The sequence below is a fragment of the Thermobia domestica genome, chromosome 3 (genome assembly GCF_964235325.1).
Source record: "Thermobia domestica chromosome 3, izTheDome1.hap1.1, whole genome shotgun sequence".
Lineage (NCBI taxonomy): Eukaryota > Metazoa > Arthropoda > Insecta > Zygentoma > Lepismatidae > Thermobia > Thermobia domestica.
The window spans coordinates 126,439,230-126,457,879 of NC_137456.1; the positions used below are offsets into that span (position 1 = coordinate 126,439,230).

Below are 18,650 nucleotides of genomic sequence, written 5' to 3' on the forward strand. Positions count from 1 at the left end.
TACGAAACTTACTCATGATAAACTTAGTAACGTTAGAAGAGCGATAAAATTATTCACCTTTAGAAGGTTTTTATCATTACCCAGTGATATTAACGAGTGTAGTCATGTTATGTCAACACAGTCGCATCATATGTATTTTTATTTTTATTTTTTAAAGTTTACGTGCATGATTCAATTGTTCACGTTAAGTCACATTTTATTAAATCTGACAGTTCATTTTTTGTGTGAAGGGAATAAGTTCATACAAGTGCATCATTCGTTTAACAAAAATAAAATATTCGAAGACATATTAATTGATAGATCGTATTGAGCTGAACAAAATTGTGGGTGAGCGTAACTCCTTGTGCGTAGTTTTTGAGAACTTTCTTTTGTAAACCTAAAAATTGATGCTCTATGATAACCTTATCACATATTACGATAAAACTGATGTTGAATTATGCTATCGTCAACTTTTCGATAAAATAAAAAGATGACACCTAACACGATATGTGATAAGATATAGTCGATATATCGATATATAGATATATCGTTAATAAGACATAGTCGAAAATCACGATTAATTCTATAGTCCAAAGATAAGATGTATATCAATCAATCAATTAATCAACTTATATGTCGCATCAAGTTGAACAAAGTGATACACTGGAGGTAAATTCTCATACGTAATTCGTGAAAAATCGAGAAAAAACTAATATTTATGACACTAAGAAGTGTGTCGTTCGTTGGCAAGAATAATTGATAGTTTCTGTTCAGCTCGGAATGATGGTTTATATAATTTCCTGTACGTGAAAAAATACAGTATTAAAGAGTGGATAGTGTTTATTGTTTTTTGTCTTCTTGTAATATTCCCATATTTTTTTTGCTCTTAAATAGGTCTAAATAATCTAATGATAAATAAGTACTGTGTATGGCTGTCCTAGTTTCAGCGGTGTCATTGAGGGAGTCAGGGAAGTAATATCGAAAAGGGACATCTTCTCCAACGCAAAACCTGAAATGACGCTCCTGTCCCAATACTATTCCTCAACCAAATAGTTGGTGGATAACATGAAGCAGTTCATCAGTTTTTGTCTATTTAGTGGTAGGTTGATCTGATTGTTTTTTTTTTTTTCTAATTTCTTCCAAATCTTTGTTCTCTCATCCCATGTTCCAAGTATTTTTTTTAGCATGAGATAATTAATGTTGTAAAAAGTGGAAAATGACATGGGGAATCATGATTTTTTTTTATTTGTTATGACTGGAGTGCATAGTTTTCGCACTTTATTTTAATGTTTCTATTATTTCACCGTTATGTCCATGATACATCCAACTTTCTTCTCTCGTAACATATCTGTAATTGTTCTAATTTCTTTCTCTCTGATTTTCGAAGTTTTCATATTTCTGATTCATGAAGAATTACACTCCATCTAAAGTTGCTAATGAACCTTCTGTCTTGCTGCTGTCTTGCTTCTGTCTTGCTGCTGTATCTTTTTTTCTAAAGAATCCGTTCTACATGTCGATATCAAAACACACATTGGCCACATGTCAATATCGATCATGCGATCCCACTAGTGGCATTCCTTTAGTTTACCCAGCTTCTTAGTGAGTCCCCTTGCACAATTTCAACTTGGCCTCAGTTGTTGCATCCTTATTGGTATGCAACCGTGCACATCATATTGCATCGGTTTGAGGGAATATTATTGGTGAATTGGCATGGTTTTCATGTTCTTGATGCTATTCCTTACATTTCCGATGCTTTGAACTCACGTTTACAGAGTATGAGTGCATTTCTGGGCATCTTTCGTTACGTGTTTCCAAACATGTGAATCACCCTGTTTCATCTGTTGTGCTCTACCGACACTCCATATGTCTTTCTAGAGCATTTGAGAACAAATTCGCTACACTTAATACTCAGAACGTCACTGTTGACCAGCATCCGTACCTGGCGATTATGCAACCACACACAACGGGCATGAAGATGTCCGCCATTTTGTATTTGTTCCAGATATCGACTTAATACAAACGAATTATTGTTACCTGGTAGAAACCCTATCAATTCATATCCATTCAGATCAATTTTCATTTGACAGATTATCCGGGACTCCCTACGTTCCTTTGGGGAATCCCTTGCGCGTGCATGGTAGGATTGTGAAACATGCAAAATTCAATACAGCAGGTATGATTTCTTAAGTGAATTTTTTTACCCGCTCTCTTTACGTTGGATAGTTTCCGAGCTATAGGCGTCCGAAAGTCATTTCCCACGCTTTCGGCACCTTGCAGATCCGAAACTATGTCCGATAGCCGAAAGTTCAAGAGAACTTTTTTTTTTCTTGTCTCAGTAGCAGGAGTCACCTCCCAAGTGTTGTAACACTTACTTTACAACACCCGAGATATATATATATATAATATACTAATTCTTGTATACACCTTGTAGTAATACAATATGTGCTACTTTCCCTAGCTTCTAGCGGTAAAATGTTAATTCTTAGCGATGTGATTTCCCTCAAGAGCCGCCATTGCAGGTTTTTCAGCTAACTTTTCCGTTAGAAGATTAATGTTTATGTTGTGTTTCATTGAATTGCTTTGTTATAAAACCCGTAATGCTTCAGTAATTTAGGATACCCACAACAGACTGATTTTAATCTTTCAAGGCTTTATTACGTATTCTTAAAAGATTCTGAAGTGGTTGGAAATAACATTTAGTACTTGATCTTACTGCTAGATGTAATTCTGAACATCTTCAGCGACATTTAACTTCAAATTTTGAATGTATCGGAGGACATCAATATGAGAATTGAAACATGTTGTATTTGAAACAAGAGATATTCACCTTGGATATACAAAGATGATAGAATTGTGTAGATTTTACTGCACCTAAACTGCGAAGTCAAATTTAAAGGAAGTGTCTGGAGAATACATAAATGTATTTTTATTAAATGCTAAAATAATTATCTCTTAGTTTTTAAAATAAACATACATATGCGCTCGTAGTGCAAGCTGTAGGTGACAGACCCACCTCTGTCAATATTCCAAATTGTTAAGCAAACAGTTGATGTTTTATGGCACCTAGAGCTTGGATGATAAACAGTGGGAAACCGTAATTACGAAACGTGGTATTTTTGTAAGTAGTTAGGGTAACTATGAAAGTGAAGATGTTTCATCTTTTCCGTTAGAATCGGCCAGCGAGTAATTGCAGCTCATCAGGAAATATAACTTTGAGCGTTACAAAAATGCAGATAAGATTTTTAAAAATATAGGAAAATTAAAAGACTAAATCTTATAAGACTCACTGTGCGATCCTGATATAAAAAGTACAGCTATAAATAGGCTTTAATCTACAAAACGACATACTGTATAAGTAACTATGTTAAGGATATTGTTTTGTTTCAAAACCTATATGCACTATTTCTTAGTTTAAATAATTTCCCAATTTTGTCGTGACGGATGCATAATGAAAACTGTATGCCATATGTTCAATCCAACTTGAGATACACATATCAGAAATAAGCAAACTATTGGAATCGTTGAAGTTTACTTATTTTCTCGCCCTAATCTTATTGCGTCATATTAGATAGCTTGCTAAGATAATTATAAATTTAATGTAAGTATTCATTTTCCCAATTTTTAAAAATAATAAATTGAAAACTTCCAACTGATAATCCTTTGAAATTTCTCTCTCTCTCTTTTCTTAAAGTTTTAGTTGTTTTAAACATTACTTCTAGAAAAGTTCTATTTAATCGAATGTTATGGAAGAAATTGCTTGGGGTTGCGATGGCTCACTTGTAAAGTATTCACCTCTGATGCGTAGGACGTAAAATAAAAATTTTCATTTTATATTTTGGAAGAAATTGTAATAACAGGAAAATTAAATGATTATAGTGAATAGTGTGATACGAAAATCTTACCATAATTAGTTTATAAAGAATCCCTCTTCGTATCAACAGAATATAGTAAAATGTTTGTTAGAGGAAAGTGTATAGACCAATTAAATAAAATAGTTTTCGTGATTGTAAAGTAAGTACTATTCTGGCTTTATCTGCGTGATCCATTTAGGATTAATTTATACGTAACAGAATTTTATTAAGCGTATTGTTTTTTAAAATACAAATCAACATAAATTTTTTAGTTTAAGAATATTTTTAATTAATCATAAAATGATTGATTTATACGTATTCTGTGTTGTTTAAAAAAATCTAATTCCATACAGTATCTTGCATATAACCAGATTTACTGACTTTGTAAGATCAATGTTTACTTTAGTCAGGGTTGTTTCTTCTTTTCGAAGAATTTTCATATCCCACTATGATTAACGTGTAACATCCAAGTTGACGTGAATTAAATATCCACTTTGACTTCTGGTGGGAAACTCGCCTCAGCAGCATAACATGGGGATGGACTATGGTCACGCATCTGACTCACAAACTCAATATACGTCCAGAAAACAGGCTAAGGTAGCCAAACAGTCAGGAAGCACTTACTTGTTGAACACGGTCGTATTAAAATGCGCCATGAGGAACACAATTACGAGTGATATTTAAGCTTAGACATTCTGCACAGCAATCCAAAGAGAAAGAAAAAGAAAAAAACGTTGACCGTTCATTTTGAGCCACAAATGACGAATTAACGCACCTTTGGTATCGTTCCGATGACAGCATTTGCAAAGTACGTATCGTGGGTATTGACCAATGTCACATTGTTAAGGTAGAAAACTTGGTCTTACGGGTACCAGTGAATTGACAGCGACCAACAACAATCGCCATCTGGAGGTGTGCAGTTCTCGGAGTGTAATGAATAATCGAGTGTGTTTCGTGCATCGAATTGTCATTTTTTATGGAAAGAATCTGCTGTGACAATCATAAACGATCAAGACAATGGTTGGACACGGTTTAACTCCCAGGATGGTGTTCCCTAAACCACATCTCCAACCACAAAAAGTCTTATTGCTGGTATGGTGGTCTATGGTGAGAATTATCTTTCGTGTCTTTCGAAGGCAAAGGAAACCATCAGTGCAGATCGTTACATTGTTGAACTCCGTGAAATGCACTACAAACTTAGCACAAGCATCCAACAATGGACAACATACATGGTGTCCTCATGTTGTATGAGAATGGTGGGCGTGCATGAGTTGCAGTATGAAACCCTTCGTTACCCACCCTATTCTCCCAATGTCTCTCCCTTTGGCTACCACCTTTTCCAGCATCTCGATCACTTTTTGGGCAAGATGACTGCCCTGATGATTAGAAGGTGCAATGTGTGGCGGAGGACTTCATTCAATCTCAAACTTCAGACTTCTTTTACCACGAAATCCATTCATTGACTGACCGATGGCAAAATTGTGTTATTGATGTCAGTGACTATTTTGATTAATCAGTATTTTGGTGTTCATTCTGTTGGCCTTTGGAATTGACGCACCAATTATTGACATTTCATTCGCACTAGTCAAGTATACGTTCCCACAATTCAATATTTGACTCGTCCTACCGAAGAGAACGCATTTATTTCTTAATTCGTGGGTTTCAGAATATTTAGTTTATTGTTTGCAAGTTCGACGTTAACACCTAATCAAGTTGCTGTACCGATAGTTCACAGGTTATGAATATGTTTACTGTAGTGTAGTGCGTTACAGCAATAAAAACGCAGTGTATTATTTCAACAATTATATTTAGGACTATTAACTCTTTAATGGGCAGTGTTGCCCTCAAGCAACATCGCATTCTATTGCGTTATCCGCACGAATTATAATTTCAGTGATCATTTAATTGGCATTATTGCTTTCATACAATATTCATATACATGATTTGCGGGTCGCTTCTTTAGATATTTCTAATCTTCGTCAACAGAGGACAATCAAATTTTGTATTGTAGAAGCTTTATCTCCTACGTTCCGCGGAAGTTCTTTTTTATTTTATTTTTTTTTTATTTGTGGTTTCTTGCTCTGTAGGAAAATATTTCAACGAAACTGTTGGTAATTACTCAGAGTATTCTTATGATATTTTACCATAATAGGGCAATGCTGCTCAATAGTTACACAGAAGACCTATTTTATGGCAGTGTTGCTTTGAAATAAACCCTGTATTTTGTAACCAAAGTCAAAAATACTTTAAAAATGACGAAATTATGATCAGGAACACATGGTTCAACCATAAAAGCAAACGAAATATTTTAATAATAATGCTATCAATGCTTGCCCATTAAAGGGTTAATGTTTATAAGAGAATTGATGTATCAAAATGCAGCGATAACATAGTCAAACAAAATAGCTAAAGAAAGCAGAGCAAATAATGTATTCACTTTAGTATCGTAGATACCACAACTGTTGTGAAAGGAGGAGAGGAAGAAGACTTTTTTTCACATTCACCAAGATCTAGTGTAATAACTACGAACTGTTCCACATATCTTAAGGCTTGAGAGCGGTAAGAGTTCCCTGATCGTCCTTGACTACGCTTACTAGTTCATTTTGTAATGAATGTTGAAGTGACATATTAAACAGCGTAAAATGTGATTGCATAAAGGTGATGAGGGTATGATGAATTGCACAGTCATTTTTCGTGTTCTGTGAAAAGTGAATACTGTAGTTCGAGCCAATGGGAAATTTTGTCAAATTGAATGTTCCCAAGTGTTCGATGCAATCAATGAAAAGTATGATTATTGTGTTTCAAATTTCACCGTGCAATTAATGATTAAAAATTAGTGTGAAATTAGATGAACGTGATTTTATTAAATCGAAGCATTGATATTCAGTAATGGTTAAAACTGTATTCTGTATAAACACCTAATATTTGTATGTTATTCTGTACTCTCTAAGCTAAATAAGTAAGTGGTAGCTACAGCTTTGTAGATGTTGCACCTGTGCAACTGATGTATCGCTCGATCAACTATGCAATAATATGTTCCGTTATTCACTGATGTTCGAGTGTCATGTTCCGGCAAAATGCTGCGACCGGGTTATTTTCACAGCGTGACGGTACCAGGTGGGTGATAACGCTTAGCCAAGACATACGTTGAAACTACTCGAACCAATCCGAAGAAAGAGGCTGCTAATTGTCAGCACTGAACCGTCTCCTTTGCTCAGTGTGTATCGAGAGAAGGTGGCTCCGGGAGTTGGGAGAAAGTGAGTGACTGAACAAAGCTCGTGCGCTTGTGCAGTGGTCCCTGACCTTTCGAGAAGCGAAAGTTGGGCTTTGTGGTCTCAAGAGATGACCATGAGGATGGCGCTTCTTCACTTGGGTTGAATCCAAAATGAAATTTTGTTTACTTGGCTGTTTTTGCTTCCTAACGCAGCAGGATCAACAAGTCCGTTGATTTGGAGTGGTGAGAACCAATCGTCTTTTGTCATGTGACGTAACAACTCCTCGTAATCACCTGACTATCCAGTTCTTTGTATACGGCGAAGTGAGAAGTTCTGTGCTGCATGTTGCCGCAAAAGCCGTGGTGCGACGTAGATCGAAGGACAAAAGTGTGTCTGCATTTGGTGAAATGTATTTCTTTCAGTATAATAATGATGATTCATCGAGTGTCACAATGCTCGTTCAAGGATCGGCAGTGTTCTTGGCATGACATTATATCTGGAGCAGCGAAGGTGCTCCTGTGAAGTGTGAACATAGTGTGCGAGTGTGTTAGTTGTATTTCTTTACAGCATATGTTTTTGTTTTCTAAAGATGTGTGTATTGTGTGAAATGTAATGTGACTATATCATACTTTGTTTCTGAATGTTCGTGAACAAGAATGGAGACGGGTTTGTTGCGGAGTCTTTTGGGAACCGCCATGCCCGATCTTCCAGTTGCTCCACGCGTCTCAATACTTGATGCATGCCACAAAAAAATGAGGTTGCTAGGAGGTCCTGTATCATTTATCGGCGGATTGGTCGCGTGAGTATATTGCATAATATTTATTATGATTACAGTACCATGAAAAATAATGTTCAGTGACGATAATTCAGTACATTCCGAACGTAGCAATGTAATTATTAGTGATGTAACAGCTTTTGATATTGGGTTTGTTTGTATGATAACCAAATTGACTATTGAGGTGTAACCTTGGCCTAGGAATTGACGTGAAATCGCTGTATTGTTTTCGTAAGGCATAATTTGTTTCAATTTTACGTCTTCTATAAGGAAAGAAACAAAACAATGAGGCAATTATTGTGATTAAATTATCCATAACCTGTCAGGGATTCAAATCTACTTATGTTGCTCTTATCAGAGTAACGCATCAGATCGCTCGATTATACAAGGAACCCGTCGAATTTGAACGAAATATGACAGTTCGGTCAGGTTGGCTGAAGCGAGCAGTAAATCAGCAAGCATCGAAAGTTTTATATTTACTTTAATTGTTTTAAAGTTCGGAGATCGGTAGGTAATTTAATAACCGAAAAATGCCCCAGTTTTATTTTATTATTATTATTATTATTATTATTATTATTATTAAAGAAATAGTTGATACCTTCGAATTATAAGAAGTAGGAGAGTAATGTTAACCTTTCATTGTCTTGCATTTCGAGACAACGTAATAATGTTTTATAACGCAATACGCTGAAAATTGGGAAATACGAATTTCTTTGATTTCCTGAATTCTTTAAGCCATGTGTCAGTTTATTTGAACTACCAAGAGTTCAAGTGGAACATTCCTGCTTGCGACTGAATTTGAGGCTGTATTACATTGAAGTTCATATTGTGTTCTTTCTTTCGTTTTTTTTTTTTTTTTCTTTCTTCGTAGAAGCCTAGGCACGAAGGACATCATCGTGAGACATGTGACTGGCAGGAGGCAAACCTATAAATACAAATTAAAGGTACCTGCCGTGAGCGCAAATGGAAATCAAGCCAAGATTTCGTAACTTGAAACTAAGCCAGACATTAGTTCCATTTTGTCTGTTTCTGTGTTTAAAATTGTACGTAACATAAATAGGAAAGTTTCCACTACCGTATCGTACGTGGAAAAAACAAGGAAATATCGAAATCAATCATCCAGTTCTTTAAAAGTACCATAAATGGAACATAGCATATATGAATTTGGAATTTAAGCAGAGAACATGTTAGTTTTCCTTGACAACGGTATGTGGCGGAAAGGTTCTAGAACACAGGTCCCCCCCCATATACGTTAGTAGCTAGTTTGGTTCCTTTCTGTGGCAAAGTTTAAAATTTAATTCACATAGTATTGTCGAGCAAGCGTTAGCGAGTGAGAGCAGGTTAGAACCCCGCAGGGCACGCTCTTTTCTGTCGTTATTACAGCTAAATGTTAATGGAGACCTGTGTTCTAGAACCTTGCCGTATATGGTCATTATTATAGTTTTTTTTTTTTTTTTTTTTTTTTTAATAGAAAGAATAGATTTTAAGAATTGTTATTTTCAAGTGATACGTATGATTCTGTATGGTTTGCGATCAGTTCAGTTTGCAACATTGTCCATTTTCGTCTGTGAGAGACTAACATTGATTGACATGATGATAAGATTAGTGAGCCACGAAAAAATTACAGTTTGTGATCAAACGGCGAATGGTTCTTTGAACGATTCATCTGGACAGGATAAATCACTGAACCAGTTGTCGATTTTTGTTTCATTATATTATGAATTGTTATAACTAATGTAATAAAAGTTGGATGAAATAGTTTCTTATACGGTGGAGTTGCTAATTGTTAAAATAATGATAAAAAATAATAGTTATCAATTTACAACCAATCGCACTTAACGACCGGTTTTAAGGATTAGATTAGGTAGCCCCTAGTTGTTAACAGCAAGTACAGGTAATAATAATAATACTAATATCTGATATATTACTAATATAGAAAACTTAATTTTACAAAGATCATAGAATTAAATAGTTTTGTGTACGAGAATATTATGTTTGCGTTTTGATTTTAGATATAAAATAAATATATCTGCATGTGCTAGTACCTGGCGACTTACGATCGGGCAATCAAAACTAAAGTCGGTCGTATGTAGACGAATAAATGAAATAAATAAATAATATAATCTCCGAATTCTCTCTCAAGACCTGCTCTTGCACTCAAATGAATTTCCTAGTTCGACAGAGGTTTCGAACTCCCATTCAATTTTATTGCTTTTATTCTTTGATTGCCAATCAGATAGATAAGCCATAAATAATTAATGTGTTTTGTATATACACCAAGATTCGTCAGAATGAATTAATATCGATAAACCGGTCGGATTTAATCAAAGACTTTGTTGATCAAAACTAGATCTTCATGTGTTATATACAGTAGTGTAACTTCGCCAAAATCAGTTTCTAACGAAAGTTAGTTAGTTAGGAGCTTGCATTCCTTTCCAACACCGAGGTTATATAATACATGGACCTAAAGCTTAATGTTGATTCCGAATTCTAATAATTGAAGTTTATAAAAAGAAGAAATAGAACTGTATAGCTGTTGCAAAACTTAATACTACACTTGCTACGCTATTAGCAGCCAGTGCTTTTCAAAGTTTCCCGCAGATTTTCAAAATGTGGCGTATTGAGTCGGCTCTGGGGTCCATCATAACGTTATACCAGCAATTCAACTTTAGAAGGTTTATTATTATTATCTGTGATTATATAAGTATTTTCTCCGATCCAGGTGATAAATACGGTATATTCATCTCATTCTTATGCTAATTTTGTAAACAAAAAGTTAAATGCCTCATACACAAATTTACATTAGGATTCTCACTTGGTTCAGAAGTGACCTACTCTAAATCTGAATCATTCCTACAAATACTGACACTGTTAGTATTGCAGGTAAAAATTACGGAATAATTGATTAATGGAGAAAAGCAATATTCAAAATGTAAATCTAGTGGATTATAATAAAATATTACAGACATGAAGAGGAATGGAGTTCAAAATATAGAACGGAATCCTAAAGAGGGAAAAAGACAAAATTCTCATTAAAATATTAGGGAAATTTCATATTTTTCCTTTCTCATTCAGTAACTGACGATCTTCTATCATTTAGGTCCGTATTCTATTACTTTTGAGGAATTGTTTATATCGTGCCTAAAAGAGGCAAAGTTTTGTGATCACCCATACCTTCTATCTTATTTTATTCCCATTAACGATTATCAATAATTGAACCTAAGAATCAGTTCAACCATCCCTACTTTCCAGAGATTTCGTTCAAGGGATCAATCGTTGTTTGATCTCATAGTGAACTATTTTATCATAGCTGACAAATCTTATCGACCTTTCAATCAAAAGTGATCGCTAAACGGACGAAAATTGTGTTTGTTGCAAACCAAACAACGCACACTGGAATATGCCTATACATATAAGGAAGGTATCGGCTCGAAAATACGGCGTATAATTTTACCCTCTAGGCTAAGGGGGGACTAATTATTAATAAAAATGAATTATTATGAAAGAATTAAAGGAATGATAATGTGAAAGGAAACGAGAGAACTCACGGACAGTGTTGGCTATCACAAACTTACTAGGCCTGGGTTAGAGCCAGGAACTCCCCGCGTCAGAGATGAGTATTCTGCCACTGAACCACCGTACCATGGAAGTATCGCGTAACTTTATTTACAAGTAGTATGTGCAACATTGTTGGAGGAATTCGAACAACAGATTAAATCGCTTAGGTAACAGTGTAGGCCTTTATTCCATGCTTTTCCTTAACTCACAACCTTATTTAACTCATTTCCAAACGTCATATAATAATGAAATTTTGCATAGTAACTCATATCAGGTGACAGTACAATGTTTTATTGTTACTTTTGTATATTTCTATATAGAAATATTGATATTTTTATCTTCTTTACTATGTATCCTGCTCCGTTATGCAACCAAAACTGATCCGGAGTTTGCCTTTACAGTATAACGTGCAGGAGATCGTAAATTGCGTTTCCGATTGTGAAAGTACGATATGTTTCTAGAAATAATTGAATAAGAAAACAACAAAAAGTAAAACATAAAATAAATCGTAAGCCCACAAAAATCGCTGGTATGGTTTCATTAACAAGTAAAAAATAAAGTAAACCGTACCAAAAAGTAAGATGAATTGTACTAAAAGTAGAAAAATCTGTTAAGAAAATTACTTAAAAAAAAAACAACTTATTTTTGCGTGACTGAAACGAATAGATAGAGCTGTCTTCTAGATAGAGAATAGATAATGAAAATCAACTTATATGAAAGTGCTCCCCATAGTTTTCATTGTAATCTGCATAAATAGATTTTAAATTAATTTTTTTTAAAAGGAAATCTTTTATTGAAAGAATATTGCTTTTATGTTTTACATATAGGACATATATAAATAATCTGCTCTAACATAATGAGAACTGTGAGCTCCATCATATTGGCAGCAAACGACATATTTTTTGCGCCATAAAATTTAATTTTTCTCCATTCTCACAAAAAATATTTCTGCGAATTTACCCTCAAACTTGTAATTTTGTTCAGCTCGATGTGAACTACAGATTGATGTTTCTTATCTTTAGGCAATTTTGTAATTAAAGATTAAAAAAGAAGCACTAATGATAAATTTTAGCTGTCTTATTGTAATCATACTGTATGCTAGTGCCATAATGAGAAGCTAGCTTAGGTATACTTCAATCACAATTTCATCTTAACATGTTGTATGGTTATTGTAGAGCATCAGTTTATAGGTTTACAAATAATCGTTTTTCTTGAAGCTACACATGGAACTTTACACTCACTCATATCATTTGGTTCAGCTCATTGAGATCTATCATTTGTGTAGGTATGTTTAATCCAGTGGTTCTAAACGTTTTTTGTCTGACGATACACTTCACTGAACATCCAGAACATCGTGACACATTTGTTTGATATTATTATTAATATAAATTATAGTATTAACCTTATAAGTGTTTATAATGTAATTACTCTATGTAGTTCTGAGCATTATTTATGCGCTGGAGGCGTTGACTGGTGTAGTTGGTCTCAAAGTTGATTTTAACTAGTTATTATTAAATTCTAAGATTTCACGACACACTCTCGGTTACTGCGTGACACACCAATGTGTCGCGGCACAATGAGTGAGAACCGTTGGTCTAATGTGAACTTTTTTTGTGTTAAAGGCTAATAATATTGAATAGTTTATTATTAGTGAGAAACACAAGCTTTTTTTATTGTCTTCAACTAAGGCTGAGGTAATACGTTTCTAAGAAACAAGCTATGAGAGATGTTATTTTGATTCGTGATACATCATCAAGTATTTGTGTTAATAACTGGTAGGAGTACGGCTAACTGACATCGGGTTATTTCGAACTTAAGCAATTTAAGTATGCATTCAATCCATTATGGTTCGTATGAAAAATTAAACTCTTGCCGTAAGAAATTCATACAGTGTAACGAAGATAGTAAAAAAATAAAAAAAAGAATAACATTGGAGAATTAAACACCAGTCACGAATGAATAATATGAGAACAATTAAACACTATTGATTGCCAGTGATTTTTCTCAAGCACGTAGCCAGATTTCTTCCTTACGCTTCGCTTTTCTTATCTGCTGCATCGTTAATTTTGTCTGATGTCTTCACCAGCATTCTGTATGAGTTCTAATACAAAGAAATATTTTACATATATACTATTTTCTTTTCTAGAGACTGACACTCGTAGTTAATTGATTAAAACGTTTAGCGTTTTGCGCGAGATAATCTTCTATCCTTGGTGAATGAACATACGGATACGAGTCGGATTCCAGTTAAGCGTAGAGTCACGTCTTATACACCTTGTTTGCTGGAAAGCAATATTATCCACCAAGTGGAGATCAAAGACTAACCAGAATTATCGGAGTTTACTAATTATATGTCGTGATGATTATAAGTACAGTGTACTTTCTTTGCTGTAAGTTACAAATGATATCATCGAGCCGTACCTGTTCGTTATTTTGAAGAATGTGGAATAAGGAATGATGAAACGGGGATAAGATTTAGGACTTCATCGTAACTGACAGATAACCTTGGAAAATTACCATTATACATTTCCGAGCATCATTTTTTTATATTTAGAACCTCTTTCGAGTAGCATTTTTGCCCGTGTAGTTCTTGCGACATCAAATGTTGTAGAATAGTTCTCCCCTTACCTTCACCTACTTTTTTTCTAATGTTTTAATGTGAGTGTTCATATATTGTACGCACGAAATTGTAAAAAGGGAAAAAATATGTCGTTACATTTCTTCAAGGCTTATCGTGAAACTCTTACCACATAGACATTGTGTGTGCAACGTTGCGTCGTCAGTGAAGGTGTCTAACTGGTGGGAGAACTTTTACTACGGAAGAGAGGCAGAAAGTCATGAGAATTTACATTTAGAGCGGTAAATAAGTTCTTGTTGGCGTCAGTGAGAACATTGCATAATAAGTGTTAAATGGTGTACTTCTAATGTGTTGCAAATATATTCTTTCTATTATTTATAGTACAAGCTCAAAATATTCTGTGAAATGGTTTCCATAGGTGAAAAACTTCGTGCCTGTATTATAACATGTTTGCCTAAATGGTAAAGGGGCTAAAGCACCAACTGACAAAGTATTCCGCCGAAAATTGTATGGGATTTGATATTTATGCGTGTGACAAAATTTGTTTTTGTGGAATTAATACTTTTCATCGGTAGGTTCATGTCTGGTAAATATCTCTAAAGAAAGAAATCGGCACTTACGCACTTGAATGTACGTATAAGCATCGATACGTATATTTGCTCCTCTGATTTGTTTGGAATTTAGCGTCACTGTCAGTACCTGGTTATACGACACTGGGTTTGCTGAACATGGAAATCTATGGGCTTACTAACGTTACTATAGTTTCCACCTCGAATTCAACTGTTCCTCTCACACAAAACGCAGAAAGTTCATTTATTATTATTATTATTATTATTATTATTATTATTATTATTATTATTATTATTATTATTATTATTATTATTATTATTATTATTATTATTATTATTGATTAGTAACATGTACCTTTTAATTTCTTCTGCCGTCGATTTTGACATTAGTATTAACTTGAATGTGTGGATTTAAAAAAATGAAAATTGGCTATTTCTATCAAAACTAGTTTGAATGTTCCCTGGGTACTCTTTTATACTAATCTATGCTAGACACAAGAGATGAATGTGACAAAATATAAATTTCCAGATGTTGAATAAATATTTATATTGGAGCGCGTGTTTCCATTGAAAATTATTTGCTCTTCCGATCTGTTCCTGCAAATTCATGTATCTCACCTCGATTCTTCTTAGAAGAAAAATGTAAATTCATTATTAAGCAAGTTAATTTAATCAGGTGTCCTTGTATTAAAAAAAAAAAAAGTCCAAAATATGTTGCTACATCGCAAATCGTCCATTATCTGTGACCTGTTAATGAGGTTTTAAAATCCTGACGAAACGCTTGGAATGCTTCTTTTGCAGTTTTATTTATGTGTATTTTTATCAAGTGTTGGATAAAGGAGAGTATACCGATAGTACACAATAGATATTTTCCATTTGCAGAGTAGTTTTCTTTCAAGAAAAGAAAAATGCAAATATTTTTATTTATTTGTACACAATGCATTTACTTATCGTTTAACAAGTTTATTCCGTGCATTCTTTCCGAATTCTTGTAAATAACAGTTGCTTCCTCGAAAGTTTAACTCCCAGCTTTGATGGTTAATAATTTGGAATTCAAAGCTTATGTCATCGAGAAAAAAACGCTGTGGATGATATAGTAATAGGCGAAAAACAGTGTCTTAGTTATCTATGTACGCCATTGCTATTAATCAGGAGTCCATCATGTGCGAATTGGAGTCGAATTAACAATAGTAAGATTGATAAGCTATATCTGAAGTAAAGTGATTCATACAGTGCCTACGGTAGGTCACTCATTTGTGTGTGTGATCCCTTTTGTTATCACTGTAGGTACAGATGAAACTAGCTAAGTACCGGTAATTAATGTTTCTCTCTTATATCAATCAAGTCTAAAATTCCAGCAGTATGTTTGTTGGCTGTTTTATACAATCTTGCACCAAGGGGAACCCAAAAAATATCCTGGAAGGATTTGTGTTTCAGTATATTTATACACATGAAAATACCTCTTAAATGTCGCTTGATTAATGCAAATATGAGAATTTCGTATCTCCCGCATCCAAAGGTACGGGCCTATCTCGTTTTATGTTGTAATTATCCTATGTAAGTTGTTTCAATAAGATACTGTACGTAAAACTGCTTGAAAAGAACTTTTGTCATGTCCTGTAAGTGGATATATTTCAAGCTTGAAGATTGTTGGTGTGATACGCGTAACTTGAAAAGCATGCTTTGCTGCATCAAATTGGAGAGTTTGAATATAAGCATCCTTGTAACATAAGTGTTGTGTGGGTTGTCTATACATCAGGAGACGTATTGATTTCCGTTTTATGCTATACGCGTGAAGAATCGAAGTTACCAGTTAGTTGTAGTACATGCATTGGTGTGTATGACTCATTTCTGCTTATTGTTCGTTTATATTAGCGCAATTGTTTTTGTATGTGTTTGTGACACTTGTTTGTTCATGGACGCAAATGTTATCATTTCTAAACAAATTAAAGGCCACCGCACTCCAGTTTCTTGAACTAAATCATGTAATTATGCATTTATTTGTGGAACACGAACAAAATTACAGAGCATATACAGGGTGGTCATTTATTATGCAGCCAAAATTCACTGGGGAAATCCTCACACCTAAACAATAAAAAAAGTACATATGAACGTAGGACGAAAAACGCATTGTTTCAAAGTTACGGGATGCCGAAATCGAGAAAATTGTAACTTTGAGGCTGGCTAGCTCGAAAACTATGAAACATATCAAAGGCGGTTAAACAAATATTAGAGTAACTAGTAAACTATCTAAATAACCATGTTTCAGAGTTGGGTTGTACCGGTGCATATGATTTTAGAGAGAGGGAAGGAAAAGCGGAATCTATACCGCAGCTCCCTTTATAAAATCCGTTGCGCCGATACGTCTCAACTCTGAAACATTGTGATTTAGATAGACAGCGTACTAGTTCCTCTAATATCTGTTTAACCGCCGTTGATATATATCACAGTTTTCCAGCTAGGCTGACTCAGTTACAATTTTCTCGATTTCGGCATCCGTAACTTTGAAACAACGCGTTTTTCGTCCTATGTTCATATCGACTTTTTTTTTTTTTTATTGTTTAGGTGTGAGGATTTCACTAGTGGATTTTGGCTACATAATAAATGAACACCCTGTATACGGAAACCATCTGAAAAGCCTCACTTCCAAAGTATGAATATTTTCATAAGTAATTTACCCAACGTTATAAGTTGAAATATTTATATAAATCACTTGAGTCGATGTTAAAAGTACCGTCCAAAAATAAACCCACCTCCAAGAGTAAAGTATTCCTTGTGTATTCCGTATTGTGAATTTACTTATGAAATGTGAAATAATCAACTGAAATGTTTCTTGGGAAAGTTGCCCGAAAAAATTCACCCCAAGGATAAATATATTATACTATATTATCAGATTGTTAATGAAACATTTATGAAGTATGATCAAGTTCACCCGAGTCGTTTCCGAGAAAATCGCCCTGGAAAAAGAAAGTCACCCATGGGTAAACTTCTCCGTGTAGGATTATATATATATATATATATATATATATATATATATATATATATATATATATAAATGAGTTATGCACTCTTAAGGTTACTGCTGAAATATTTATTTACGAAATACAAAGAAAATAGCCTGAGTCGTTTTTGAGAAAATCATCCGAGAAAAGTTCACCCCAAGATTAAACTACCCGTTCTGAATTTAACTCAGAGAAAACATATCACAGTATTGAATGCTAAGGAAATATTGATGTATGAAGTATAAACAAACTTGTCGTAGACGTTTTCGAGAAAATTTCATTTTTTTTTTTTTTTTTTTAATTTTCTCCCTTCAGTAAACCACCCTTAATTTTGGGTGTAGGAAGAAAATTCGAAAAACACCCCTAGGGAATTTTATTAAAACCTTAAGTTTAAAATTTTGTACGGATATGTTGAATGGTGTTGCCTCTAGGGGAGTAAACACATTTACATCGGGACGGACTGACGAACAGACGGACATACATTCAAAAATTACTTTCTAGTAGAGTCAATGAAACGTGTAATGCGTTGAAGTCTCAAACTTGATTTTTTTTTACGACCATCACACTTTGTTTCTTCATATCGTCGCCCGAGTTATTAGGGCAGAAGCTGTGGTACGTTAGTCGTAATCAACTTGATCTTTCCCTCTCCTTTTCTTAAGTTGTAAGGAAAATAGCATATTTTCAACCTCTGCCTAAACATCTAAGAATCATCCCATTATTAAAAAGTACCTACGCTTGGATCCATTTTTAAATGTGCTTTTTATACTAATTTTAGGATGTTGAATTCAATAAAACTATTTTTAAACTTATCCGTCCATGGAGTCTGGAGAGAAAATACATGAAAATTGAGACCTTTGAAGTACAGTTTATGCTAATAGTAAAAGGGCCACGTTCTCTGATACTTTTTATATTAATTTGAGGATGCTGAATCAAATTAAACTATTTTAAAACTTATCCGTTCACGGAGCCACGTGAAAATGGCCTTTAAGTTTGAGTCTTTGAGGTACCAGTTATGCCAGTGTTGAACTTATACCTTATCCCACGGACGGATAAGTTTAGAAATAGTTTTATTGGATTCAAATTGATATAAAAGCGTACTTAAAAGTGTATCCATGCGTGAGGA

At 34.3% G+C, this 18,650-nt stretch overlaps 1 protein-coding gene across 3 annotated transcripts in view; it reads left to right on the plus strand.

Moving 5' to 3' along the window:
- Mob2 (MOB kinase activator 2) overlaps positions 1–18,650 on the plus strand; it is a 521,602-nt gene that overhangs the window by 393,881 nt on the left and 109,071 nt on the right. Inside the window, exon 1 of one of the 3 annotated variants that reach the window (XM_081751641.1) lies at positions 7,074–7,844. The exons of the other annotated variants lie outside the window; for them this stretch is intronic. Coding sequence (XP_081607767.1) covers positions 7,702–7,844 — 143 coding nt within the window. The 5' untranslated portion in view covers positions 7,074–7,701. Of the gene's footprint in view, positions 1–7,073; positions 7,845–18,650 lie in introns of those variants that run through there. 3 annotated transcript variants of the gene reach the window in all.